The 27,312-nt window shown below is 56.7% G+C and overlaps 1 protein-coding gene and 1 long non-coding RNA gene across 4 annotated transcripts in view; one reads left to right on the forward strand and one right to left on the reverse strand.

Moving 5' to 3' along the window:
• WNT11 (Wnt family member 11) lies at positions 1 to 21,359 on the reverse strand. Its single transcript, XM_027039852.2, has 6 exons — positions 21,084 to 21,359; positions 17,105 to 17,287; positions 9,675 to 9,910; positions 7,786 to 8,063; positions 4,754 to 5,046; positions 1 to 775 (listed from the first exon to the last, which is right to left on the reverse strand). The coding sequence occupies exons 2-6, from the start codon at positions 17,185 to 17,187 to the stop codon at positions 601 to 603; spliced, it is 1,065 nt and encodes a 354-aa protein (XP_026895653.1). The 5' UTR covers positions 17,188 to 17,287; positions 21,084 to 21,359; the 3' UTR covers positions 1 to 600.
• LOC113593774 (uncharacterized) overlaps positions 19,580 to 27,312 on the forward strand; it is a 13,845-nt gene continuing 6,112 nt past the window's right edge. The window contains exons 1-3 of one of the 3 annotated variants that reach the window (XR_008290510.1): positions 19,580 to 19,685; positions 25,133 to 25,253; positions 26,976 to 27,161. This is a non-coding gene — a long non-coding RNA (uncharacterized LOC113593774). Of the gene's footprint in view, positions 19,686 to 21,360; positions 25,254 to 26,975; positions 27,162 to 27,312 lie in introns of those variants that run through there. The other 2 variants (XR_008290509.1, XR_003414105.2) reach the window with 2 other exon arrangements.

Here is a 27,312-nt window from a genome sequence, read left to right on the forward strand (position 1 = left end):
TAGATCATTATATATATTTATTTATATATATATATAAAATATATAAAGAGGAATTGAGGCGAGCCACCCCAAAGAAAAAGCTATGTTTTATAAATATTTCTGTAGCTCCCACATCCCAGAGGAAGAAAACAAAACAAAACAAAACATTTACAACCCAAGCTAGTGGTTCCATGTGGTATGCCCAGCAGGCTCAGACCCTGGGGTGGGCCGGGGGTCGTTGCAAGGGCTGGGCCTGCAGACATTCTGAGGAGGGCAGGCAGACCTCCCTTCCCGGGAGGCTGGTGTCTCCGGCTGCGAAAGGTCAAGTCCATGCCAGTCCTGCCCAACTCATACCCCTGGCTTCTTAGACGAGTCTGGAAGGCAGCAAGTGGACACTCCCAGGCTCTGGCTGCCAGGTTATTTTTAATCTTGTCGGTTTCCTTTGATGTCCTGGCCCTCCTTCCAGAGCGGCCGGGCCTTCTGTTTCTGGCGGTTTCCAAGGGGAGGCAAAGCACAAGCCGCCTCCCATGCCTGGCATCTGGAATTCCCAAGAAAAACTCCACGGGGTGTCTCCAGGCCCCTGGCTGGGCCTCCACAAGTCCCCACGGGGTGGGCAGGGCCTCACTTGCAGACATAGCGCTCCACGGTGCGCTCACACCTACGGCAGGTGACGTAGCAGCACCAATGGTATTTGCAGTGGCACCGCTCAACCACGCGGTCCGTGTAGGGGTTGTAGCCGCGTCCACAGCACATGAGGTCACAGCTGTCACTGCCGTGGGATGTCTTGTTGCACTGCCTGCGGTGGGGAGGAAAGGGACAGCGGGTGAGCACATGCTCCCAACCGGGCACCCGCAGGCTCCCCCTACCCCGCGGCTGCGTCCCTCTTGGAAGGTGTCTTGATCTTTGGGGAATTTTAGGTAATCCCCTTCCCTAAGAGTACTTCTCGCTTCTCCTTGTATTTCTAATAGGCATTTATCAAAACGAGAAATGATGGGCGTGTTTCTTTTCTTAGGGGTGTCTTTTTTTTTTTTTTTCTATTTTTTCTAAATACTTGAAGGAGCCTCAAACCGCTCTGACAATCCTGTCTTCATATTTGATCTTTAATTATATTGTCCCAAATGTCAAGAACATTTTTACATTTAGAATCCCAAAGTAAGTTCTGGAAAAGACTAAATGGCACTGGATGTGAGGCAAAGTGAATATGTGGCACACTGTTCATCTAGAGACAGGGTCTGTCAACCAGTGGCCCTGCGTGCCAGTCAGCAACCCCCCCCACCCCCGCCCCGCCACCGTATTTTATCTTCTAGGCGGCATGCGGTGTCCCTGGTCAGCGGAATTATTATACCCATTTTACAGATGGTAATGGGCTTAGCAAAGAGCAGAGCCCATTCAAGTTCTCACAGGAATCTGTGGGGTCCTGAAACCAAATCTCTCACATGCTCCGCCTACCCTAAGGGCAGAGAATCCATAGGATTCCAGGGGCTGCATTTCTTTCTGAATCCCATTTCTGTGGGAGAAGGCAGTGAAGGCCCCTATGGGACCCCAATATCCAACTGCAGTTTGGCAGATCCTCTAGGTGGGCTCAGGCTAGCAGGGATGGGGGGCACGCAGGGCACGCAGCTGGGTCCCCACAGCCATGCGGACCCGGGAATCCTAGAATGTCCGGCATGGGCAAGTTCTAGAGCTAACCAAATTCAACCCTCTTATTTTCTGATGGGGAAACTGGGCCATGGAATGGAGAGGGAGCGTGCCCAGAGTCACACAGTGTGAGCATGGGGTCTATAAGAGTTTGGGAAGGCTTCCTGGAGGAGGAGGGGTCATCTAGGCCGTTTCACAGAAGACCAGCAGAAATCTAAGATGGGGAGGAGGGAAAGGGAGTTGGGGGCAAAGAAAACAAACAGCCTAGGCAAAGGCGAAGGACCTGATCTAACCTAAGATGTGAGAACAGATGGAAGGGGTAGGGCTGGAGGTAGGGAGGCTGGGGAGGAGGCTAGGCAGCAGCTGAGAAAGAGAGGCCAAGACCTGTGCTGGGAAGGGGCCATGGGATGGGAAGGAGGGAGCGCCTGAAGGGAGAGTCAGGAGGTGACAGTGACCTGCATGTGGGGGCTACAAGCAGTTCCGGGAAGGAAGAAACAGCAGGAAGAACACAATGCCCCAGAGCCAGACAGACCACGGTTCAAACCCCATCTCTGCCACTTACTGGCTGGGTGACTTAGGGCAAGCCACTTAACAAAGGTGACTTTGTTTAGTTATCAACACTATTAATGGCCCTCAGCCTTATCCTGGAGGCCTCTGGACAAAGGGTAGTAGGAAGAAGGAAGAGTTTCATTTTTACTTCAGATCCCTGACATGCAATGTTTGAAACCTGGCCTCTAACCCTAGAATCAGTTGAGGTATGCAGTGATGCCTGAGAGAGGGGGTGGGGGTGAGTGGGGCTTGGAGAAAGATCCAGGGACCCAGGGCAGGTTTTATTAGTGCAGGCGCTGCTGGGAAAGACATGACAAGAGGGCCAGGGTTTGGAATACTGACTGCCAATGAGGTCTCAGTTCATCAAGCTGGCCTTGAGGAGGGCTGCAGAGCATTGTCCCCAGCTAGGGGGCCAGCCTCTAGAGAGGTGCCACCCATGCACCTCTTTTTACAGTAACAAAGCTCATTTACCTCTACCCCTTGCACTCCTGAATCCCCTAACCTAGTAAAACTCACGTTCCCCCTCCTCCAGGAAGCCTTCCTTGATGTCCAGGCTGGGTCAGGGCACCTCTGGACTTCTCTCACCCTTGGGCTTTTCTCTGTTACAATCTGACCACTTGTCTCTCACCCTTCTGTGTGCCTGCCAGAGCCTCATGTAATAAATAGATGGGAAAAGCGTCTGTGGTTGTAAGCTACTGAGATATTGGAGCTGTTTGTTACTGCAGAGAAAGCTGACTGATACAGATGTCCACAACAGCCCATCCTCAGAGGAACGGCGGAAAGCTGAGAGTGGCAGGAAGCCTGGTGGCAAGCGTGGGGAGGCATTCTGAGAAAGCCAGGGAGGCAGCTGGTGCTGCGGGATGGGGCCTCCTCATCAGTCGCTGTAGGGGAAGCCCGAGGAGCAGAGTGGGGGCCCTGGGAAAGCGGAGCCCTGACAGCCTGGGGGGTGGGGATGGCAGATTGCCATTAGTGAGCCCTTCCCATGGGACTGATGCTGTCTAGCAGAGGAGCTGCTCAGTTAGTGTGACAGGAGATTGTCGGCCACCCTCTGAGGGCTGTGGAACCCTGTGCATTGTACAGAGGATGAGACTGAGCCTCAGATGAGTGAAGAGATCTGCTCAAGGTCCTGCAGGTAGGAAGCTGCAGTAACTGGGTGGGAACTGTCCTACACACACACACACACACACACACACAGATCCAGGGAGACCCTCTATTTGCTCTGGCCTTTCCCCAGCCTCTCTGGGCTCTAGAATCCTTTGCCCCTATCCACCGCCCCCCCCAACCCCATCCTCACCCCACCCACCCCGGCTGCCTCAGACCAGACTCTCGCTCCTTCCTGTCTCCCTGGCCTGACCCGGTTCCATCTTCACTCCACCCGACCCCCTCAATCTGGCCTCCAGATGGAAGCCGAGGCCTCCTCACAGAGCCTGCTGCCCTAGCCTGTGACGATGGAGCCCCCCAAACCAGCCCCCCTCTCCTGGAGACAGGAACGTGGGCTGCGGAGGAAGCAGATGCTGGCCGGGCACCAACTATGTGCCAGACACGTTCTCAGACACCCTCACTCTGGTTCAATATTCTTTTAACCCCGCAGAACACTAGTTTTGTGGAATGCTATTAGGGGCTCCTTAATAAAAAAGTTCCACAGCAAACACCTCTGGGAAACGTTGGCTTAGGCAGATTCTTTACTGTGGGATTCCTCCGAGCCTTTAAAATGTTCTCGTGCCTTGCAAGTCGCCAAAGAGAATTTCCCAATCATATTTGATTGCAGAACTGTTTCTATTACACCGTTTCAGGACTAACTTCCCCCAGAAGGTCTCTGGGAAATGCTGCTGCCCTGAATCCTCAGCAGCCCCGCCTGGCACACAGTAGGTCTGCAATCACCCCTGGGCCCCTTTCTTTCTCCTGTCCTAAGCCGGCTTCAGCAGCAGTGATGGGACCAGATGTAGGGACCCCAGCTCCAGCTGTTAAACTGGGAATGGGGGGGCGGGGAGAGAGCTGGGGCCTGGGAGGTGGGTGTGTGCATGGCAGGGGAACGCGGGAGCATTGTCTCCACAGAATGCAGGCACGCTTTGCGCTCCTGCTGCCCTTCTGAAAAGCAGTTGCCCCGGCCCTGTCCCGGCTCTGTGCAGACTGCCTGTGTGGCTGTGGTCTGGCTGCTGCCCCCTTGTGCCTCAGTTCCTTATTTGTCCAATGACCAGGTTACATGACATTTACCCTTCATTTATTCAGTTGACAAACGCTGAGGACCTGTCTTACGTGGGACAGCTTCTTTCTCAGCCAGCCTCCCAGTGCGGTCAGGTCATCGTCTCTCCCCATCTCCCCCACCAGGCGGAAGGAGGAAGCTCCCACCAGCCTCCACTCCCCAGGGGCCCCTGCCCGGGCAAGGTACACAAAAGCCACTCCCAGGAGCTCTGCTGCGGGCCCCTTGGACCCCGGCACCCCTGCTCAGCATTCCTGGGGCCACCTCCCTCAGCTGGGCAGGGACTCCACTCCCCCAAATGCCAGCTTAGCCCAGACTGTGTGCCTTGGGGTGGGGCATGTGCAGCCTAGCTGACCCTTTCCTGCCAGGGTGACAGCAGGCCCTTACCTGTCTTGCGTCCCATGGGAGCCCACCTTCTCGTTCTTCATGCAGAAGTCGGGCGAGCTCTGCAGATAGACAAGCTCCGAGTCCTTCACAGGCCTGATATCCAGGTCCTTGGGCACCAGGTGCTTGCGGGTGCCCATGGGTCGGTGCACCACCTTGGTGGCTGACAGGTAGCGGGTCTTGAGGTCAGAGGCCACATCCCGAAGCTCCTGCAGCCCCTTCCAGCAGGTGCGGATGGAGCAGGAGCCAGATACCCCGTGGCACTTACACTTCATTTCCAGAGAGGCGCGCAGAGCCTGCAGACAGGGGAGGGCGTCGGGCTGGGCGGCCAGAGCCTGCTGCCTGGCCTGTCCGGGGACCCTGCCCCCACCCCTCCGCATGCTGGGTGCTCTCAGGGAGTCATCGTCTGCTCTAGGCCTCAAGTGAGGGAGCTTTTGGCTCTAAAGCTGGGAGATGTCCTAGATTCTCAGCTCCTCCTCCAACGTGGGGGGCAGCGGGGAGGGACAGGAAGGGAGTGGCATCTGCAGGGACAGCAGATGCCAAGAGCTCTAACATATAACATGGCTTAATCACCACAACAGTCCTTCACAGGAGGTATTATTATTTTCCCCACTTTAAACAGAGGAAACAAAGGCTCAGAGCGGCCAAGCCCCAAGCTCAACGTTGCACAGCTAGAAAATCTGAGAGCTGGGATTTGAACTCAGGTCTGAGGGCAGTTGCAAAAGCCATGCCTGTTAATTGCTCCATGCTTTTCTCTTGCACAAAACTGGGATTCCCTAAATGCTTGCTGGGGAAAAAAAGGGAGAAAAGAGAAGGAAGGAAGGGCAAGGGAAGGAAGGGAGGGGGACAGTAAGAAGAGGCAGGAAGTAAGTGCATGGGGTGGGGAAGCACATTCCCTGGCCTGGCTGGCCTTTCCCCTCTGCTGCCTGGTGACCCTCAGCAAGCCCTCCACTGTTCAGCCCCTCATCTTATATGTGCAGAGCACGCGCATAATCGCTACCTTCCAGGGAGGTCGCAAGGATGCAAAGAGAGGACGCATATGAAAGGGTTTTGTGAACTAACAAAAGTCAAAACAACACTGGTTTGAAAAATCAGTCTAATGCCTGTGGTGGAGCGGGGAGGTCTGGGCTCTGGGGCTCAGGGAACTCTAGCCCTGGCTTCAGAAGTGACTCTGTCCCATCATCCTCTTGTCCCATCAGCTTCCTCATGTGTACCCGAGGGGCATGAGTTAGATAGATGTCTTCTGCAGGCAGTTCAGTTTTGCGTTCTATTCCCTGCTCCTTTGCACACAGGACTTGGATCCCTGTGCCCGGGCCTGCCCTCCTGCCTGCCCTATGCAGAGCTGCAAGGCTTATGGGTCCCCTGGGCCTACCCCTGCCTTCAAATGATGGGGAAACTGAGGCACAGAGCTGGCAGAGACTTGCCCCAAATCATTCAGTGAGTTAGTGTGGGAGCTGGCCAAGGTCCCAGGGCTCCATCTCCTTCATCAGTGCCAGGTAGTGAAGAATGAGGGAGTCCACTGGGTCTAAAATCTGGACTTGGCCCAGCAAGGCCTGTGAAGAGCACAGGAATGAGATGAACCCAAATGCAGGGCATGTTCAACCTCCCAAGGGCATCGAGGTGCTTTTGAGTCATAAAGGAGAGGTAAGGTATGTTTAGTGCCTCAGCTTTGATGGGTGGGAAGGCGCCCAGAGTTTCCTGGTGCCCGCTGTGTGCCAGACACCCAAGCCCTGTGGCCGGGAGAGGGGACTGGGTCCTTTTGCAGATGGTCCCAGGGAAACCAGCTCCTTGGCAACAGGGCCCCAGGGACAGGCCCGATGTGCCACGGCAGCTGAGTATCCTGTCCTGACTGCACCGGGGGAGCAGATGGCTGTGCTTCTGGATACACGAAGCTCAGGCCAGGCAGGGAGTAGGAATGAGTTCCCAAGGATGGGGGCAGGCCCGCAGGGTTGGGAGACAGGAGCCCTGGGTCCCTGGCCAGGCTCTGCTATGGACCCATAGTGTCTCTTGGCCTCAGTTTCCCCAACTGTCCAAACATGGCCTGGACATCCCAGAATCCTTCTATAAGGGAGACCAATGAGAGAGGAAGGTGAGGACGTGGAAACCTCTGGACTTGGAGTCCATAGACCTGGGCTCCATCGCACCTGTGTCCTTAGCCAAGCCACCTAAGCTCTCTCTGCCTCACTGGCTGCCTCTGTGCAATGGGCCTGATGGGGCTGCAGGGAGGAGGCCATGAGATGCCATCTGCACCCGACTCTCCACCCTTCAGGCACCCAGCTCCCCGTGTGTAAGGGGGTAGCCGCACCTCCCCACAGGGGAGACTACGGGAGAGAAAACGCCCCAAGCACCACCTCAGTGCCTGGCACTCAGGTTAGTATAAAGATGTTTTTTTCATTTTCAAAAAATAAAAAGGTCCATTCATTCACTTACGCATTCACCCCAACCTTCTGTGGAATGAGGTGAGGGATTAATGAAACACTGATCGTAACAAACGCTGAGGGGAAACTGAGTTTTGGACCTGGGCGGGAGTCCCTGTTAGAGCCAAGGAGACTACCCCTTAGGCTAAGGTTCTTGCCCCATGGCCCTCCCCATGCCTCCTCCCATACCCAGGCTCGGCTCAGGACCCCACAGGAGGAGCCTGAGGAACACAGCTGATGGGGACTGAAGAGCACCGACCCAGCCCATTTTATAGATAGAAACAACTGATCCCGGAGAGGAAGTGACTTGCCCAACGTCACACAGCTAGTCTAGTGCCAGAGCCAAGATGGGAACTCAGAGCTCCTGACTCCTAGCTCAGTGTCCCTTCTGCTCCACTAATATTCTCAACTCAAACCCCGGTGGACCCCCTAGAGGAGGAGGAGCCAGGCAAGCCCCAAGCGGCTAGAGAGGGGAGAGAGAGCCGGGGGAGGCCGGGAGCACTCAACGTGGGTGGGTCGGGCCCGTCCCCCCCCCCTCCATCAGGGCACACTGGGTGGCCCTTTCCTGGCCACCTGGCATAGGCACAACCATCTGGGGTGGGTGGGGTGGGTGGTTACCTGTCTCCCCACTTCACTGTTGTGTAGACGCATCAGTTTATTGGCTTGGGATCCTGTTTTTTTCACCTTCATAGGAGCATCGGAAAACTTGGCCCCCATGAGGAGCCCGTAGCTGAGGTTGTCCGCACATCCTCCCCAGCGGTTCCCGGGCCCGGGTGGCTCACCTGGGACAGGGCCGCAGGAGCAGCCGGGCAGGTCGCCGGAGGTGCAGGCCCGGGCGATGGCGTGGCTGATGGCGGCCGCCGACAGCGCATACACGAAGGCTGACTCCCGGGTCCCTGTGGGGAGGTGCTGGGTCAGCTAGGGGCGGGGGGGGGGGGGGCAGCCGGGGGACAGGGCACAGGACCCCACCCAGGCCTGAGGGCCTCCTCCTGGGCCCCTGCCTGCCTCTGTGGGGCCAGCCGGGCACAGAGGCTGCCACCAGATGGAGGACAGCACCAGGGACATTAATCTGTCGCCAGTCCATTCTCCCACACATACACCAGCTGATTTGTGCACTCATCACAAACTCACCCTCATTCCCAGAGGCTGGCAAAGCCCACACACCCATAGGCACCCTTGCTCCCACACACTCACCATTCCGGATCTCCCCCTACATCCCTGCACTCAGTGTTAGGGGCTACTCCTCAAAGAACTCACAACTCGAGGGGCAGACAAGTGTGCAAAGAGCCTGCTGTAGGTTGAAATGTGTCCCCCTAAAAGATATAGTCAAGTCCTGGCCCCTGGTACCTGTGAACATGACCTGATTTAGAAACACGGCCTTTGCAGGTGTAATGGAACTCAGATGAGGTCATACTGGGTCTGGGTGGGCCCTAATCCAATGACTGGCGTCCTTATAGGAAGGGGGGAGTTCTGGATACAGAGACACAGAGGCAGGGATTAAAGTGATGTATCTCCAGGCCAAGGAACACTGAGGCTGGGGACAGTCACCGAAAGCTAAGAAGAGGCAAGAAAGAATCCTCTCCGGGGCTGTCAGAGGGAGCACAGCCCTGCTGGTATCTTGGTTTCAGGCTTCCAGCCTCCAGAACTCTGGGAGTTCGTTGTCTGAAGCCCCGTTTGTGGGACCTTGTCACAGAATCCTGGAAAAACTAATACGGAGCCCAATGTGCCTCTGCTGTAGGCGGTCCTAGCTTCAGGTCCACACAAGTCACCTCCCCTTCTCAAGCCTCAGTTTCCTTAACTGTAGAATGGAAATGATAATACCTCCCTCACAGGATCGCTCTAGAGTCCCCATAATTTGGGAAGGAAGGAAGCTTTGTCAAGTGCTATACAATCCTCAGCTGTTGCCACGCAGGAGGAGAGATTAGATCCATTGGGGCACTTTGGCCATCAAAAGGCTCTTGACTGTACATAGGACCCCCAAGTCCACCCCGCAAGCCACCTGCTCCAGAAAGTGGAGTTCCTATATCACTCTGTGCATCTCACAGCATCCTCAGTCTAGAATTACCTCGGTCTAGAATAACCTTGTGGCACACCTGTGTGCCGGGTGGTGGCTTTCCTGTCTTGTCACATACGCCCCTCCCAAGAGCCTCCTCGGCCTCATTCATCCTTCCCTTTATGCATTAGTTACACAGGCATTTGTGCCACCATTTCAGGCTCCCCTGAAACTCGTATATTCACTCACTATATGTTTATTCATTCATCAGTTCATGCCTGGATACCGGTATCTATGATTAATTCATCCACCCGCCCATCCACGTCTGTTTTCTCCTGTGCATCCATCCATCACCCACCTCTTCACTCATCCACCCATCACACAGCCATCAACATTCACCCATCCGTCCATGAATTCACCCACCTATCTAAACACACATATATTGATGCCTGAATTCATCCTTCCCCACCTGCACGCATTCCGTGGGCCCTAGCAGCCCCCACCGGCCCCCTACCTCTCTCCAGGTCAAGCAGGTAGTTGGGGGCAAGCTCGATGGAGGAGCAGTTCCAGCGCATGTCCGCGAAGGCCCTGCGGCAGGCCTTCATGACCTCGCGGGCGGCGTGCACGATGGTGTGCATGAGCTCCAGGTTACTGCGGCACAGCTGCACCTGCGCAGATACCAACCCCTCCAGCTGCTTGCAGTGCTGCGTCTGGTTCAGCGCGAGGGCCGCCGGGGTCTTGGACAGCGCCCTGCACACCACCGAAGGGCAACAACCAAGAGAAGGAAAGACAGAGTGTGAGAGGCCACGTTGCCTACACCTGCCCTACTGCTCCCAGCCCTTGCGCAATGAATGGGTTCAGGGGCCTTTGCTGGAAGGAGTTTGGAAACTAAGAGGCAAAGACCTGGCCCCAGCAGAGCAATGGCTCCCCCTTCCGTTCCCTGTGACCTTGGGCACATCGCTGTCCCTCTCTGGGCCAGGGCCTCATTCATAATGCAGGATCATGACCTCCTTCCTACCTACACTTTACTGTAATTATATTAACAATAAACAGTTTCACAGCCCACAAAGTGTGCACACCCACGGCTTTATTTAGCTCTCACACGGCTGTGAATTATTTCTCTTTATTTAACATTCATTCGACCCTGAACACCAAATGGGCCAGACACTGTGCTAAATGCTAGATTATTACAATCACTATCATTATAATACACACTATTAATTGAGCGCTTACTAGATGCACATATGAGTTAGGAACTTACCATACATTGCTTCATTTAATTATTAAACTACTTATTAGGCTGTAAAATTCCACACACATGCTTGGGATTTATTAAAGGATAAAACAGCCACTCAATTTTGCAATAAATGGGACTAAGTCATTCACTTGCTGTGTGCCCTTCGATAAATCACTGTCCCTTTTCTGGGCTTCAGTGTCCGTACCTATAAAGTGTATTTCCCAGAACGTGTTCCAGTGAGACACTGAAAGAAGGGATCCATGGTGAAGCACATTTGGGGAACATGATCTACTATGTTTCCCTTTGGAGAGTAATTAACGCACATTTGCATTTTAAAGGCCCTGAGAAGTCCCAAGCAACACAACAGGCTTGGTTTTGTTTAACTCTGGAGTCCTTGCTGAGCACAAAGCCCTTTGTTTGAGAGGCACTGACCTCATCCATGCTTTGGGAAATGCTGGCCTGGGGGTCCCTTTGAACCTGGTGATGTTATAGGACTGAAGAGCTTCCCAGATCCTGGTTCTAGGCACTGGGACTGCAAGGCTCTAGGACCAGGGTCCTGGATCCACATTTGTGCCAGGCCTTCTCCGAGGAGCAGGCTGCATCAGGCAGCACCTCCTCTGAGCGCAGGGTAGAGGGACCCCAACAGCCTTAAAGGGTTCTGCATAGACTTATCCCCTGCCCCAGAGCCAGCTGGCCCTCAGCAACCCAGCAGAGACCCTGGGTTGCCGGGGACAAGGATGGGCCAATCTGCAGCCACAGTGCTGTGGGCCCTGCTTGCTGCGAGCCCCACGGTCTTCACCCAGGGTCAGGGCTGAGACCTGGTGAGGCTGAGATCCAGAACCCCTGCCCCGGCATCCTAAGGGAGGTAGCACCTTGCTAAAGAACAGCACATGCCAGGGTAGACTCCTGGATGTGTCATTCCCTTTGTGACCTTGAACAAGTCTCTTGGCCTCTCCTAGCCCAGCAACCTCTCAGCATTACCTGGGGGAGTAACTCCGTGAGCCTCATGTGTTCTGCCCAGGGCTGACACAGCTGGTCAGTGCCCAGTAAGGAAAGTTACTACAATCACGGCCTTGGTGGTCTTTTCCTTCCTGTACCCACTTAGTCACAGCCAAGGGCTGCCTCAAACCTGGTCCCCTAAGCCCTCTCCAGCCTCTTGTCCTCGTCCCCGGCGTGCCCTAATATCTGGCCATACCAGACTCCTGGCTTCTCTAACAGGGACGGCCCTGCTACCAAGTGTTTGCCCAGGCTTTTCCTGATGCCAGGAATGCCTTTCCCCTTGCTCTTGTACCTAAATGAATAAATGAACTTGATCTACTTGTGAAAGAAATATTTACTAAGCACCAGTTCTTTCTGGACTCATTTGATAATGAACATGACACAGATCCTTTCCTCAAGGAGCCCCTAGTCTAATGGCTACACAGGCCTTTCAACAGTAATAAGGCAATGACCCAAATGTTCCAGCTCATGGGCTGGCCTAGGGAAGAGCCCAGGCTTAGGGCACAGCTGTGTGACATGGGTAAGTTACCCAACCTCTCTGGGCCTCATGGTCCTCATCTGTTATAAGAAAATGATAATTAAAAAAAAAATGTTTATTTATTTTGAGAAAGAGAAAGAGAGAGAGAGAAAGAGGGAGTGAGCCAGCAGGGGAGGGGCAGAGAGAAAGGGAGAGAGAATCCCAAGCAGGCTCTGTGTTGTCAGTGCAGAGCTCAAGGCAGGGCTCGATCCCACAAACTGTGAGATCATGGCCTGAGCCAAAATCAAGAGTCGGTTGCCTAACCGACTGAGCCCCCAAAATGACAATTTCTACATTAAAAGGTGATGGCAAGACTTCCGTATCATAACATATGTAAAACATCTTGAACATCCATAAGCGGGATGGCCTCTGCTTATTGCCAGGTGAATCTTGGACCAAAGGGGGTCAGAGGGGTTCTAGCTCTAGCACTGCCCTCTATCTGCTGTATAATCTCGGGCAAATTGCTGTACCTCTCTGAGCATCACCTACAAAGTGGGAACTCCTAGAGGTCTTGGAGGGCCCAAGAGAGAAAATAGGTGCTACATTAAGTCCTAATAAGTTAGTCTGTTCCCCCCTGCCTCTCACTTCGCCATGTCCCACCCCTCCTACAACTCCAAAGTACAGAAGTCTTCCCAGAGGCCTGGGAAGCCGACCCAGGACAAGTGGGCATGCCCTGATGTGATGTCTGCAGTCCGGGTGGCACAAGCCAGCCCTGAGGTCGATTGTGGGTATCTCAGGCAGTCTTGCCTCACTGTTACCCCTGGTCCGTCCCCATCCTCCCAACTGTGAGCAGGGAAATGTCTGGCATGTCTGGGCTCAGATCTTAGGCCTGTTTGCTTGAGCTAAAGCGAGCCATCTGGTCCTCCCTCTGAGGAGGGCCCTCTGAGCCACTGAGGCCTGTCTATGCCAGGTCACCTCAGGGAACCTCCAGGCGGAATCCTCATAGCCCATACTGGGTGAGGTGTGGCCACACAGAGGCGGACGTCATCCACACAGCCTGTTTCTTGGTTGGTCCAGCCCCTCCACCTGTGCTTAGCAAACACCATGCACACACTACCCCATGTAGGCACAGCACTCCCCACTCGGCAGAATCTCTCGCCCCATCCACTTCTCACAGCACCCCGAGGGGGCAGCCTGGGAGATTACACCCCCCCACACACACACTTTGTACAGAGGAGGACACAGGGACAGCTCTGGTACCCAGATGCTCGGTCTCCTCCCGACACCATCTTCCCGCAGACCTGGCCTCTCCTTCCCGGGTCCCCTCTCTGCCGGGCTGGGGGCTGTCAACACTCAGCCTGTCCTGAGCCCACTCTGCCCGTCATCCTTGCCCAGATTTCTTCCTTCCCCTCTGAGCCAGTCTGCAGTTTCACAACAGGAAGGATTATATGATGTATGCAAGAAAATGCCCTGCACGGTACGAGGTATGCAGTGGGCACTCAAGCGGTGTGGCTGCGTTCTGGGTCTTTTCCCTGGGTTCCTGCTCCAGCCAAGAAGTGGACACTGTAGGCCCAGCCTTTTCCTGGGGAGCTCAGCTCTGGCTCCCTATGCAACCCTATGCTGTGGCTGAGGGAGGGGAGCTCTGTGCCCCTGCTGCCCGAGGACCTGGACCACTCAGGGTGTCAGTCTGTCCAGTTCTGGAGTCAATAAGCCTCCGCCTCCCCAGCCGGCGGTGAGAGGAGGTACTACAAGGGACAGCCCAGTGAGGACGCTCCCAGATGAGGCCCAGACTGCCAAGGAGGGCAGAGGACAGATAGGAAGAGGTCTGCAGATCCTTGGTGGGCCAGGGGCGGCTGGAGAGAGTGATGTGCACAGAGCGGCCAGCCGCAGCGTGCAGGCCGGGAGACCAGAAGGCAGGAGGCAGCGGATTCCACTCCTGAGGAGGGCAATGCGGTCATCTGGTAATTAGTGGTAATGACCGTTTCTAACTAAGTCCCCCTCGGGGAGGTAATCAAGGATTATGGTGGGAGGCGGGGGAGTTGCCCGTCTGGACATCTCCTCCGGCTTGCCTCGCTGCAGCAGACCCCTAATTGAAAACATTTTGGTATATCTGGGGATGAGGATATGGGGGGAGAGGGTGGAAGAGAGGACAGGAGGGAACAGAGTTCACAAGCAAGGCCTGTGCCAAGGTGCCACTGCAGTGGCTGAGGTCTCTCTCATCTGGGAGTCGAGGGTCCTCCTGGGAGTGGTTGGGGGGAGGGCAGAGACCTGGGTTTCAGCTCCAGCTCAGTTGCTGCACCCAACCTCGGGTAAGTCACTGGCCCTTGCTGGGCCCCCGTATCCTCATCTCATTGTGCAAGTGGGGACACGGACGCCCAGAGACGGGCAGGGCTTGCCCAGACATGTCCACAGCCAATCAGGCAGAGCCAAGCTAGAACCCAGGCCTCCCAGATCCCAGGACACCTCTCATTCCCATTTTTGAGATGAGGAAACGGAGACTCAGAGAGGCCGAAGCGATTGATATGCCTGAGGCGTGGCTCGAGGCTAGCAAACTGGCAAGGCTCAGACTGAGTCCCAGGTCCCCAACAGGTGGACATTCTGGGCCACCGAGCCACATCTGGTTTCAGTTCTTATGTCAGAGACCCCTTTCATCTTCAGTCCCCTTTCCAAAGCCCAGGGTAGCAGGACCCCGGGGACAACCCCAGGACAGCTGAGTCTCCTTTGTGAGTCACCCCACAGTACACTTCCCTATTCCCAACTGTCCTGGGGTTCCCTGAGACCAAGAAGCCACAGAGCCAGACAGCCTCACTCCACATCCTGCCTCTGCTGCTGTGACACCCTGTGAGTTAGAGACCCCGTGCCTCCATTTCTTTTTCTGTGTAATGGGGGTGATAGCAGAACCCACGTCCTATGGTTCATTGTTTCAAATGAACAATATCCATAAAGCACTTAGAACAGTGCTTGGCCACACACACACACACACACACACACACACACTGCTTAACCTCCACTCCTGCCTCCCCCTATATCTTCAGCTCCAGCAAGAGTTTAACCACTAACAAGGGGTTTGGCCGAATGGAGCTCATCTGCCCAGGGTTCTGGTCCCACAGCCACCATTAACTAGCTGCGTGATCTTGGGCCAGTTACTGAACCTCTCTGTACCTTAGATTCCTCATTTGTAAAATGGTAGCGATAAGAATATCACCTATTTCGTGGGAGTATTATCAAAATCAAGTGACTAAAGCTCCTGGAACAGAGACGGGATTTACTAGCAGGCTCCAATAATTCTTGGTTTCTCTGTTTCCCCACATGCACCGTCCTGCCTCTCTGCTTTTGTCCCTGCTCTTTCCTCCTGCCTAGATGCTTGCTCTGCACTCCATCCTTGGCCATCAAAATCCTACCTATCCTTTGAAGCCCAGCCCAAAGCCACCTTCCTTAGATGGGCCTAACCGCTCCTTCCCTGGGCCCCCACACTCCCTTTCCCAGGACACAGCCCAAAGTCCACTTTGTATTTGTACATGTCCATTTCCCCCAAGAGGCTAGGAGCTCCTGTAAGGCAGACACCCAGTTGTATCCATTATTCGTGGCAGCCGGGGCTGTGCAGTGGGAACAGCATGGATGTCGGGCTTAGCCAGCCATCTGTTCCAGGCCCCACGTGGCCACCTGCCAGCGTGGGGGCTTGTGCAAGTCACACATTGTCAGGGCCTCAGCATTCCCACTGTGGCGCGGGAATGCCAGCCGTGTCCCCCGCAACGCTCTGGAGGCAAGCCTGGTTCTTGGCTTCTGCCGCTCCTAGTGCTCTTTGGCAAATCCTTCCATGCCCCGGACCTCAGCTGCCCTATCTGTAAAATGGTGTGGCAGGTGAGGAGGGTTGGGACTCTGATCAGAGGGTCCCACCAACTGGCGCCGTGCCAGGTACTGGCAGTAGAAGGTGGCTGACGCCTCACACAACTAATCAGAAGCAGCAGCGAAGAGCCGCTAAGCCTACGCTTCTCCTTGCCAACAAGAGATGCCAGAAGATGGGGTTATCCTCCTGGATCACCAATTAATCGATAACTCAGCCCCGGGGTGGGGGGGGGGCAGCGCCAGTGACCTCAGGACTGTTTGCTGGCGGCCCAGCCACTATCGCCCTGTCTTGCAGCTAATCCACGAAACTTCCTCATAGCCCCTCCCCAGCCCCCATAATCTGTCCCTGCCTCTCTTATCTGCATGGCTCGCTCCCCACCCCCGTCTCCAGACCTGTCCTGTCCTGGATGTCCGCACCACTCAGGGAGTCCCTCCACCCAAAGTGCCCTCCTCCCCACCGCCCTCACCCACCAAACTCCCAGAAACTCCTCAAGCCAGACCCAGGCTCACCACTGCGGAAAAATCATCCCAGGGTCCCAAGTATGTGCCCCCCACCAGGTGCTCTCCCCTCCTCTGGGCGCCCACAACACCACCTTGGTCACTCCTAGGGCACTTGGAGTTATTTACGGCCTGGGCTTATCTCTTCCAGCCCCGAGGGCAGCTCCTCCAGGAAGGGGCTGGATTTTACTCCTCTCCACGCCCCCCCCACCCCCACCCTGCACCGCCCACAGCCCTGCACAGAGCAGGCACTCCCTTCTACTGGATGGAAGAGAGCCTCCCTCTCCCACCCACCCAGCCATTAATAATTTCTATCTAAAGGAATACCCTTCACATGTGCAGAGCATCTGACAGTTTACAAAGTTCTTTCATGAGCCGCTTCTCATCTGATCTGAGTGAGGTAGAGGCTCTCCCCCTCCTTCGACAGAGGACACTGAGGCTCCCAGAAGTTGAGTGACACTTCCCCCAAGGTCACCCAGGTGGAGGGGTCAGTACTGTTTGAGAATCTTCAGCGAAGGTCAGGAGACTGACAAGGAAACACGATATTGAACAGGCCCCCCGTGCGGGCCACAGACCCTCTTGACTGGGGCCCTTGACCACGCTTTTTCCATCTGCCCCTGTGGAGGCCTTGCGCAACCCTCAGCTGTACAGGACAAGGCAATTCTGTCGTTCCCCACGCCCTGTCTCGCTCCTGCCTCACAACCCTCCGGGAGATAAGGACAATATTTTACAGAGTAGAAAAAGGAGGCTTAAGAAGAGTGACTTGCCCACGACCCCCAAACCAACTTCGGCTCCCGGGTCTTGGGCACGCTCACCCGATCCCCAGGGGGGGGGCCCTGAACGTTAGCCGCCACCCCCAGCCGCCGGTCCCAGAGCCCGGCTGCATAGACGCGGGGTCCCTACTTACAGCCATTTGATGCCGTAGCACACGCCGGTCTGGAGCGCCAGGGCGAAGAGCAGCGCCTCGCAGACTCGCGGCCGCGCCCTCATGGTCGCGCGGCACGCGCGCTCGGGGGTCGCACCCTCGAGGAGCTGCACCGAAGTCCCGCCGCGGGCACCGCCACCGCCGATCTTCCAGCGAGCACGCCGCCTGCAGTCGGGGAGAGCGGAGGCGGCGGGTTAAGGCGGAGCGCAGGGCGGGGGCTGCGGGTGGGGGGGGGGCGTTTTATTCAAATTACAAAGGAGGGGTCGGACCCGGGAGGCCGAGCGCGCGGCGGGCGTCGCCTCCCGCCCCGCACAGCCCGGGACGCGGCCGGCGTCTGGCTCAAATTAGGTGTCGCCCGAGCGCGGCCGAGGGCGTGTCCATCTAGCGCGGCTCCCGGGCTGGGACCCGGGCTGCGGACTGGCAGGGAAGCTGGCGACCGGACCAGAGACGGCGAGAGGGAGGAAGCCGGTCAGAGACCGAGGCTGAAAGACACCGAGGCAGAGGGAGCCCCGGGACACACTGACCAGGAGGGACCAAAAGGAGAGGAGGAAGGGAGTCACGGCGGAGGCCGAGTGCGCGCAAGAGGGCAGATCTGCCAGGCCCAGGATCTGCGTTATCTCCAAATATTAATTACTAGTTAGTAGGGGCTTGGCAATTCTCCTTTCCCGCTGAGTTTTCTCCCCTGTAAACTAGGGACACAACGGTGATTCAGACACAATTCGCCTTTATAAAGTTCACCTAACATGATCGCATTTGCTCCTCCCAGCAGCCCTGCGAGACAGGTGCCCTCACTGCCCCCATCTCACAGATGAGGAATCTGCGGCCCGGTGATGTGGAAACGGCATTGTTCACCCAGTCAGCCGCAGGTCCGTGCCCCGTGTGCTATTCCCACGTCTACCCAGATGTCCCGTGAGCTCGCGAATGGTCAGAAGACTAGGAAATGGGGGGGGGGGGGGGGAGGAGGTTACTGTGGGTATCAGTGAAGGGGGGGATGAGAAATGAAATGGCAGAGGTCTTTGTACAGTGGTTCCCGAGTCTCCAAGTCCCCGTCTAGCGGCCCCCTTTTGGAGTGCCAGGCGGTGCCCAGGCCCAAGCCAACGCGGGACAGCCTGGCCAACGCTAAGCAGTAGAGCGCACTGGGCCGGCGCGACGCCGCCTCTGGCCACCAGGGGGCGACCTAGCGCCGCGGAGCAACTGTTACCCCGCCCGCAGGTCTCAGGGCTGCTCCTCGGGGCTTTTTTCTTTTTCTTCTCCATCTTTTTTTTTTTTTTTTGGTCTTCCCTCTCTTCGTCCTCACCTCATTAACTCCCTTCCCAGCTTCTTCCAAATTTACCAACACCTGGCATTCTCTCGGAGACAAAAGCAGCCCCAGCCCCTGTCCCCTGGAGAGGAACAAAGACAAAGAGATTCCTTTCTAAAGGGCTTGGGGAGTTGGAAAAAGAAGGCACCCGCCTTACAGGGGGCGCTTGAGAAGGAAGGGGACGTTCTCATCTGGCTGTGTGAGCTTGGGCGAGCCCTCCACCATCCCCAGGCTCAGTTTCCCTTCATAAAACAAGGGACTGAACTTGACCGTGCGTCTCCTGAAGTCTTTCAAGCCTCGCAGGAGCTTGGGGGTCTTTAAGTTCCCCTCTGCCTGAGTTTACACTGTTACGAATACCTGTATAGTGTGTGCGTCTCCGTGTGTGCCTTAAGCACCCGCAAGATTTGAAACCTCACTGTTTCCTGGAGCCTTGCGGCATAACGCAGAAGAAAGCAGGGAGAAAACCCTGAATTACGTGTCTTTTTCCTCCTTCGCAGTGTCCCGCTAGGCGCCTAACTCCGAGGCGCTCACTACAAACGTGCCGAGTCCAAGGCTAGCGGTCTCAGCGGGGTTCTCAGTGTAACTGAGCCCCCTCCTCCCACCCAGCCTGCATCCAAACCCTTTGTCTTACTGACCATGAAAGTTTACCACACTCTTGAGAATGCGAAGTATATAGGCTGGATATGGGGGGAGAGATGAAAACTCCAGTCACTGTCTCTTTTTTTCCCCCCCACCCCGTCCCGAAGTGTGGACTCTCCCCCCGCCCCCACCAGGCACCCAGCATTCCAGAGTGGGGAGGAGGAAGGGGCTGCACGCGAACAGAGGAGAGTGCAGACTCACAGCGGGAGATCCATGTCCAGCTCAACTCTCCCAAAGAGGAGGGGCCGCCCCGGTCACAGCAAACGGGGCTACAGTTACTCCAGGCTCTTTCTGAGAGTCCCCGGTGGTCCCGGCCTTCTCCCTCCACTGCCCCAATACGTTGGTGGGAGAGGCAGCGCCTGGCCTGGCCTCTGAGTCCTGACGGATTATAACTGTCCCGTGTAAGAACGTCCGGGACAGAGGCGCCTGCCGCTAGGTCACCCTCAGCCTGCACCCCGAGGGTCAGGGCACACTCGCCTCGCGGAGCCCGCTGCCCGCCAGGGGGCGCTACGCCGGGGCTCGAGGTGGGATCCGCTGCTGCCTCCCGCGCAGTGGGACTTTGGGCAAGTCCCCTTTTCTTCCTGGGCCCCGGTGTCCCCGTCTAGGGATGGGACGAGGCGTAGAGTAAGTACCCTCTCAGTGCTGGTTGTTCTGTAAGACATCCACTTGTCGCGGTCAGCCCGGAACTGCTCGACCCCTTGCTTCAGGCCCAGAGCGGAGCCTCCCTTGGGACCTGGAGCTTAGTGGGCCCGCGTCAAAGCGCAGTGTCTTGGGAGAGACAGACAGGCTGTCCCTTCCTCCCCGCGCTGGCGTTAAGGGCCAAGCTACCCCGCTAGCAGAGGGCGAGAGAGGTGGTCTCCCGGGCTGTGCACCGTGAGCTCAGTAGCCACAGTCAGGCTCCAACAGGTGGTTATAGGGCCTGAGCTCTGGAAGTCCTTGCAAACGCCGCTGCCAGGGCGGCCGCCCCTCTGAGCCAAGCCAGCTGGGCCACGCCGAGCTTCCCTTACCGGGATGAGCCCGCACTGGACCGGGAGCGGGCTGGGCGCTCCGGGCCGAGTGTCTACGCCGCGCGTCAGGTCGGCACGGGCCGGGCCTGAAGCCTCGGGCTGCGCAGCTGGCAGAGCCGACCTTGCGAGCCGGTGACGCCAAGCGACCGCTTCAAGGTTACCTGCGACGCGGAGCTAGGCCGGGCCCGCAACCCGGGTTTGACCCCAGCCGCGCCGAGTCTTGCGAAATCTGTCTGCTCGGCTGCGGACGATGCGCCGAGCTACCCGCGAGACTGGTTATTTTGGAAGTGGGAAGGGTGGGGTGGGAGTACTCCGGGCACCTCCCGCCACCCCTCTGGAGCCAGACCCTGAGAGCCTAAGGATCCTGTGGTCATGGAGGCACCTCAGCACCAGAAGGTGGGAGTTGTGGTGCCCGTGCGCGAGCTCAGCCAGATGTCTGAGGCGGCTCCAGATGTGCCTCCGGTCCCGGGACAGGGCTCTCCTCTTCCCCCGCCCTCTCCCCTCCCCCCACCCCCCCAGCCTGGAGCTCAGGTCTGTAAACAAAGTCCTGGTTCTCTCCTCTCCCGTGCCGCTTCTGGGAGTCGGTCTCCAGGCTAGGCGTCCGCCCCCACTCCCCAATTTGGTACGAGCCGCGGTAGTCGTCTGCCTTTGGCCACCCTCTCCAGCCCCGCCACACACGCCCTGTGCCCTGCCTCACTATCCAAGTCTCCCACCCCCGGGATGGCTCGGGCATGACCTCATTCGCGCTCCGACTGGGAGGGAGAGGGTCTAATCCGGGGAACGGGGCCGGGGAGGCTGGCAGCGGCCCGCACAATCGGAACAACCCACCTCCAGCATACAGGAATCTCCCAGGGATTCCTCGGAGAACCGCAAAGGGGAGGTGTGGAGGAGGCCTCGATGTGCTCACCCGGGAGTCGGTGCCCTACGGGGTCGCGCCGTCCCCCTCGGACTCAAACGCCCCCGCCCTAGCAGGTCCCCGCTGAGCACCCGAGCGCCGCCGGCGGCCACTGCTCACCTCCTGGGGCGGTCGCCGGGCGCGCACCGAGTGCCCTGCCGCCCGGGCCGGCCGGGGAGCGGCGAGCGCGGCCCCCAGCGGACCCGAGCGCTCTCCGGGCTGGGCAGGCGGCGAGGCTGCCCTCTTCCCGAAGCGGCCGCAGCAGGACGCCCGGGATCCCCGCGAACGGCGGCCGGCTCGGGTCCCGCGAGGACTGTAGCACGGACTCGGACTGCTGGGGGCTGCGCTGGGCTCTCGGGGCCTGCGCTCGCCCGCTCGCCGGAGCTCTCCTTCTCGAGCCGCACGGTCTCCGGCGCGGTCCGCCCCAACTGCTTTATAAGGCGCGGGCAGTAGCTTTGATCCGCCCACGTCAGCGCGCCGAAACCCCACAGGGTGGCTCCTGCCGCGCGCGGGGGGCGGGGGCGGGGTCCCCGCGGACGCCACGGACCCGCGGCGCCAGCGGCGCAGAGGACTTCGCACCCTGTCGAGTTACAAAGGGGGGGCACTTACTAACTGTAGCCGGTGTTTAATAAGCGTGCCTGCTGCGAGCCTACGGCGGACCTGCGGCACGTGGGGCCCGGGTAGGACAGGTTTCTAACCCTCGCAGCCAGCCGAGCGAGGCACCTCAACCAGTCTGGTTTGACAGAGGAGGAAGCCACCGCTCAAGGAGAAGTCCCACTTAAGTCTCGGCCGGGAGCCTGGCGGACATCCCTGGGGGGGGGGGGGGGGGCGTTGCAGCTCGGGTGCTTTAGGCGACCCAGTACGTCCCAGCTCCAGCTCCGGAGAGCTGCGTTGGCGTCCCAGTAAGTCCTTTGAGGGGGTTATTTCTCGAGTCCTCTGATTCCACTTCTGGAAAAGGGATCAGCCATTCTGAGCTCTCCGCGGAGAAAGGAAGAGAGGGCGCCCTGCTCTGTGAAGCGCGCTGTAAACGTTAGGCACCAGAAAGCAGGCGTTCCAGCCTCTGGGATGACCGTTGGGGAGTTTTCTGGACACCTTGCCTCCTGTCCCCACGGAGCTACCGGCTGAGAACTGGGTTTTAGAAACTAGAAAGAACTACAGAGTTTGCTCCCTGCCCAGCATAGACCTGGGCTGCGGCTCCGGTTGTGTTTCTGAGGCAACTGCCCCAAGACTGGTAAGTGTCCATCCCTCTCCCCACACACACCTTGGCCTTTCTGGCTGATGGTACACCCCCCCCCCCCCATTTCTAACTTGCTGGGCAACTTCAGGTTGCCATGGCTTCTGTCTGCCCCACCCCGGGGGCTCGGTCCCAAGCATAATCTCAAGGATAATCAAGTTCATTAGCAGAAGGGAAGCATAGACTTAGTGAAGAGGGGTTTGCCTCAGGTCCCTAAAACACCATTCCCCCCGTTCTTTGCAGCTACCCATGAAGTGGCACCCATAAGCTGCCCTAGCCTGCCTGCAGGTACCTCCATATACATACACACCTCTGGGCCCACGAAGCCCACTGCAGGTTCTCGGCCATACAGAATACTCCCTGCACGTGGACAGCCAGTCCCCCTTGCACACAGGGCTGGGACACAGCACCCCACAAATGGTCAGAACACACTCAGGAGATACTTGCACACACCATAGGCCCACACACATTCAGGAGCACACACAAGTGACATGGCCATATCCATCTGCAAGATGAGGCCAAACCCTGTGCCCCCACCAAGTTCATGCACAGAGACGTGCTTCCATGCACTCCTGCATAGAGTCATAGGTGTGTCCTTGTGAACACGTGCTGGGACACCCAGTCTCCTCTCCTAGAGCATCAGGGTCAGTAAAAACTGTGGGAGACTAGGGGTTATAAAAGCTGCAGGAAGGTGGTGGGGCTTTGGGTGGGGTGTCTAGAAAGGGCAGGGGAGGGTCAAGGCTGCTCCACCTAAGAGGCTGGAGACAGAGGCATCCAGGGGTCAAGAGTGTCCTTAGCTCTTCCACGGCAAGGCACCCTGGCCACCACAGTGGGAGCCATTCCAGGTGGCCTGGGTCCAATTGGATGCACCCACCTCTGGGTCTAACTTTCTGCTTCGAGAGAGGCTGAATGAGTTGCCTGCCAACATTTGCATAAGCAGCACTTCATCCAGAAATCTCCTTCTGGCTCCCGGCTAGAGTAGAAACAGAAAACCCTTTGGAGTCATACCGACTTAGGCTCCAATATTGATTTTGCTCAATTTCACTTTTAGCAGTATCACACTGCTTGAGCGAATTGCTTAAACTCTCGTGTGTTAGTTTCCTCATCCATAAACGGGTATAATGCAATCCCATCAAATCTTCTATATTCTCCAAGATGGGATTAGTATCCCCCTTTCATAGATATGGAAGCTGAGGCTCAAAAGTGTGGGGCTGGCAAGTGTCAGGGCTGCTCTCTGAACCCAGATCTTTCTGGCTCTGTGTGCACTCTAGCTTATGGCCCCCATTAAATCAGATGGGAGGATAGTGACTTTCCACTGTGAGAGGAGTTGAGGGAAGCCAGGAGAAGATCCCAGAATTCCTGAAGCCCAGCCCTGAGCCCTCCTGTCTCCTCCCTGATACTCAGCTCTGTCTTTGTGAATTAAGACCCAGGCATTAGCTAAGGGCTCAAAACCCTGCCCTGGGAGGTGAGGGAAAGCATGAAGTGGTGACAAAACCCTGGATTCTGAGTCAAGCGAGGCCTGGGGCAGGGGTCAGCCCCTCCCTGGACACCAGGCTCCCCATTTGTGTAAGCTGAATAGTTGATCACCTCAGACATTTTGGGATTCTCAGAGACACTTGTGAGAAAAAAACATTTTTCGTTTTTAGGACAAAACGACCTCCCCCCTTCCCTTTTTCTCCTCCTTCCTTCTGTCCAGGGGCTCCTCAAGGGCTGCTGTGTGTCAAGGCTGTGCTGGCCGGCTGGGCTGCAAGCTCCTCTTCAGGGGGACAGGGGGGAGGCTCTAATCTAGGCTGGGCGGGCATGCTCTTGGCTGCTGCCGCTGTAGATGTTAATATATTTTCCTTCTCCTCAATTACCCCCGGTGATTCTGGTTATCTGATCGCCCAGACGTGCTGGGGGCTTCCTGTCCGCCGGCTTCTCAGCCCCTGCCTGACTGCCATTGGTTAGGGGCACACACCTTTCCATCCCCCACCCCTGCACACAGCCTAGTCAGGGGGGCACCCAGACTGAAAGGACGTGGAGGTAGGAGAGTTCCAGTTCATTGTGCTGGCCTCTATGGATCCCTCCACCCATCTCAGCTTCCCTCCCTTAGGGCCAAGGCCTTGGGGTGAATCAGCTATCTCCGGGAACCCTGGATGGGGAGACAGGTGACCTGGGTGTAGGTCTTAGCCCTGTCAGTAGTTTGCTATGTGATAGCAGATAATCGTTCTGCCCTTTCTGAGCCCTAGTCACCCCATCTGCGAGGGGTGGGTTGAACTAGGTAACCCCCCAAACACATTTGCAGCTCCAGAAACCAAGTCTAGGGTTCTTTTCACTCTTACTTGCAGCACAGGATAAACCACGAGCACAGTGGACACCATGAGACCAAAGGGTCATGTTTCCAGCATTAGGGCGAATTTTATTTATTTTTTTAAGTTTATTTATTTTGAGAGAGAGAGAGAGAGAGAGCACATGCAAGTTGGGGAGGGGCATAGAGAGAGGAAGAGAGAGAGAGAATCCCAATCAGGTTCTTCGTACTGTCAGGGTGGAGCCAGATACGGGGCTCAAACTCACCAATGGAGAGATCATGACCTGAGCCAAAGTTGGACGCTTAACCGACTGAGCCACCCAGATGCCCCAATACTAGAGTGCATTTTAGAAAGGCCTTCCCAGGAAGGCAGGTGAACAAGGGTCTGTGCAGAGTAACCCAGCCCAGCTGGCCTCTGACCCAGGGGCTGGGATGCCCCCTGAGGCTACATCTTCCAGACAAACAGGGAGGGTGATCAAACAGCAGCAGGCATATCATCAGAATACCTGGGCCTGGCTCTCAGGTTCCCCCTCCCTTCACTTACCCGCTGCGTGACCCTGGTCAAGTCTCTCAGCCTCTGTGATCCTTGGTTTCATCATCTGCAAAATGGGAGCACCTTTAAACCCCTCTCTTCGAATTTACTGGCAGGTAACGTTGCAGGAAAGAAGTACTATCAGTTGACCAGGAACCCGCTGTATGCTAAGCAGTTTCGGTGCCTGTGGGTGAGGCCAGCATTGCTCTGCTCTTACACTGACCCCAGCCCTGTCTGGTAAGTCTTGCAAGATCTTGCAGTCAGTGAGTGGTGGCCGCGAACCGAAGGCTGTGGCTGCCTTGGCCTATGGCCAAACCTCTGCCAGTTGCCTGGGAGGGAGTTCTGTTCTCCTCTTCTTCAGTTACCTCCAGGGAGCGATTGCTATTTTACAAGCCTCAGGGAGCAGGCTTGGGGGGGGTGGGGAGGTGGGGATGGTGGGCAGGGACAGCCGAGAAGTTTCTTTCCTGGGTGCACATAATAAAATGCCACCAGTCAGGTCTACTGAGGGCGTCACTTCTGAAAGGCCGCTTTCAACTCTCGATTGTTTAGTTGTGGTGGTGACTGGTTAGAAGACAATGTTTGTGTTTCTCAGGCCTCTTTCAACTCCAGGAGAGAAACCCAACCCCAGCTAGCTTAAACAGAAGAAAAACCGATTGGCTCAGGCAGCTAGAGGAGAAACTGGGGTCGCTGGTGACCTGAAGGGAAAGCTGTATTCCCCAGGGTCTGGGGGCTGGTGCTGGGGTGCTGGCAGCCTTGGGGAGTGCTGTCTGAAACTCGTTTGTGCTTCTTGTCGCTCTCTTTGAGCCCACATGGGCCTCATTTCCCTCCCACCCCTGCCCGCCCCCCGTTATGTAGCGGCCAATAGCCAAAGCTTGGAATAATGAGAAGCAGTGAGCCACTGGGACAGTTTCTTCTATGGTTGGGCTTCGGCTTCTCTGATATGGTACAATTCACTGTTTCTGCGCCTGGGTCTCACCTTGCACACACACAAGGCCAGAGATCACCACTCTCAGTGCCCCCATGGCACACAGAGAGAAACTGAGTCTGAGAGAGGAGACAGTTGGTTTCACATCACTCAGTATGTGGTGCAGGAGACAAGGGACATCAGGGCTCCTGACATCCAGCCCATAAGCCACGTAGTCATTTGTCACTGGTCTGAAGTCTTTCTGGGAAGGGCAGCGAGGTAGCTTTTTTTTTTTTTTATTTTTTTTTTTAACGTTTATTTATTTTTGAGACAGAGAGAGACAGAGCATGAACGGGGGAGGGGCAGAGTGAGAGGGAGACACAGAATCGGAAGCAGGCTCCAGGCTCTGAGCCATCAGCCCAGAGCCCGACGCGGGGCTCGAACTCACGGACCGCGAGATCGTGACCTGAGCTGAAGTTGGACGCTTAACCGACTGAGCCACCCAGGTGCCCCACGAGGTAGCTTTTTAATGGCACCAATTCCTTTCATCCCAGGACACACACACCCCTTTGAAATGTGACTCCATCCAGAGGTGAAATCTATTTCCCCACCCCTTGGTCTGGGCTGGCCTCATGGCTTGCTTGGACCAATGCATGTGCCGGAAGTGAAGCTGTGCATGTTCCGGAGCCCAGACACCGGGGGCCCTTGCTGCCTCTGCACCCACCCCCTTGGGGCCCAGCCCAGCTGCACGTCAGAAGCCCAGGCTGCACTGCTAAATGATACGGGCTACTGCAGAGGGCGGCCCTGAGGCCACGTGGAGAGAGGCCCAGCTGGCCCCGCCAACCCAGCAGAACCCAGGCCTGGCTGACCCACCAGTCAAGTGAGTGCGGCCGCGTGAGAGCAGCCGCACTGCCCAGCTGGCCCACAGAATCAGGGGAATCCATCAGTTGCTCCTTTCAGCCACTAAAAATCGACATGGTTTGTTACCTGGCAAGAGACGCCTGAAGCAACTAGGCTTCAACAGTGAAAAAGCTAAAAATACGCATTTGTCTAAGGTCATTTCAGAACCGCGGAGTCGGGCCATCCACCCTGTCATATCTCTGAAGTTCTGGCTGCTGGAGCAGAAATGTCTCCACGGCGCGGGGAGCATCATGTGGTTAGCCACTGGCTCTATCTCGCCCACGCTGCCTCCCCGGGGGCTCCGTCAAGGCCCCGAACAGTGGGTGCTCCAAAGTTGCCAGGTGAGTGAGTGAATGTCCTCACCCGGCCTCTGCATACAAACCCCCAGGGAAGGGAGCTCCCTGCCTCCAGAACAACCTCTTCCTGGGAGAAGCTTCTCCTCCATCTAGAGCACAGACCTATGACCCCTCTGGTGGCCCTGCTTCTGCCTGC

The sequence above is a fragment of the Acinonyx jubatus genome, chromosome D1 (genome assembly GCF_027475565.1).
Source record: "Acinonyx jubatus isolate Ajub_Pintada_27869175 chromosome D1, VMU_Ajub_asm_v1.0, whole genome shotgun sequence".
NCBI lineage: Eukaryota > Metazoa > Chordata > Mammalia > Carnivora > Felidae > Acinonyx > Acinonyx jubatus.

What these genes read in the sequence shown, in the direction of transcription:
- WNT11 (XM_027039852.2), bottom strand. Translation starts at nt 17,187, where the DNA reads ATGAGGGCGCGGCCGCGAGTCTGCGAGGCGCTGCTCTTCGCCCTGGCG. An exon ending in ACAGTGAAGTGGGGAGACAG is followed by an intron (nt 5,047 to 7,785) that starts GTAACCACCCAC and finishes CCCTGTCTGCAG; the next exon opens with GCTCTGCGCGCCTCTCTGGA. An exon ending in TCCCATGGGACGCAAGACAG is followed by an intron (nt 776 to 4,753) that starts GTAAGGGCCTGC and finishes TCCCCACCGCAG; the next exon opens with GCAGTGCAACAAGACATCCC.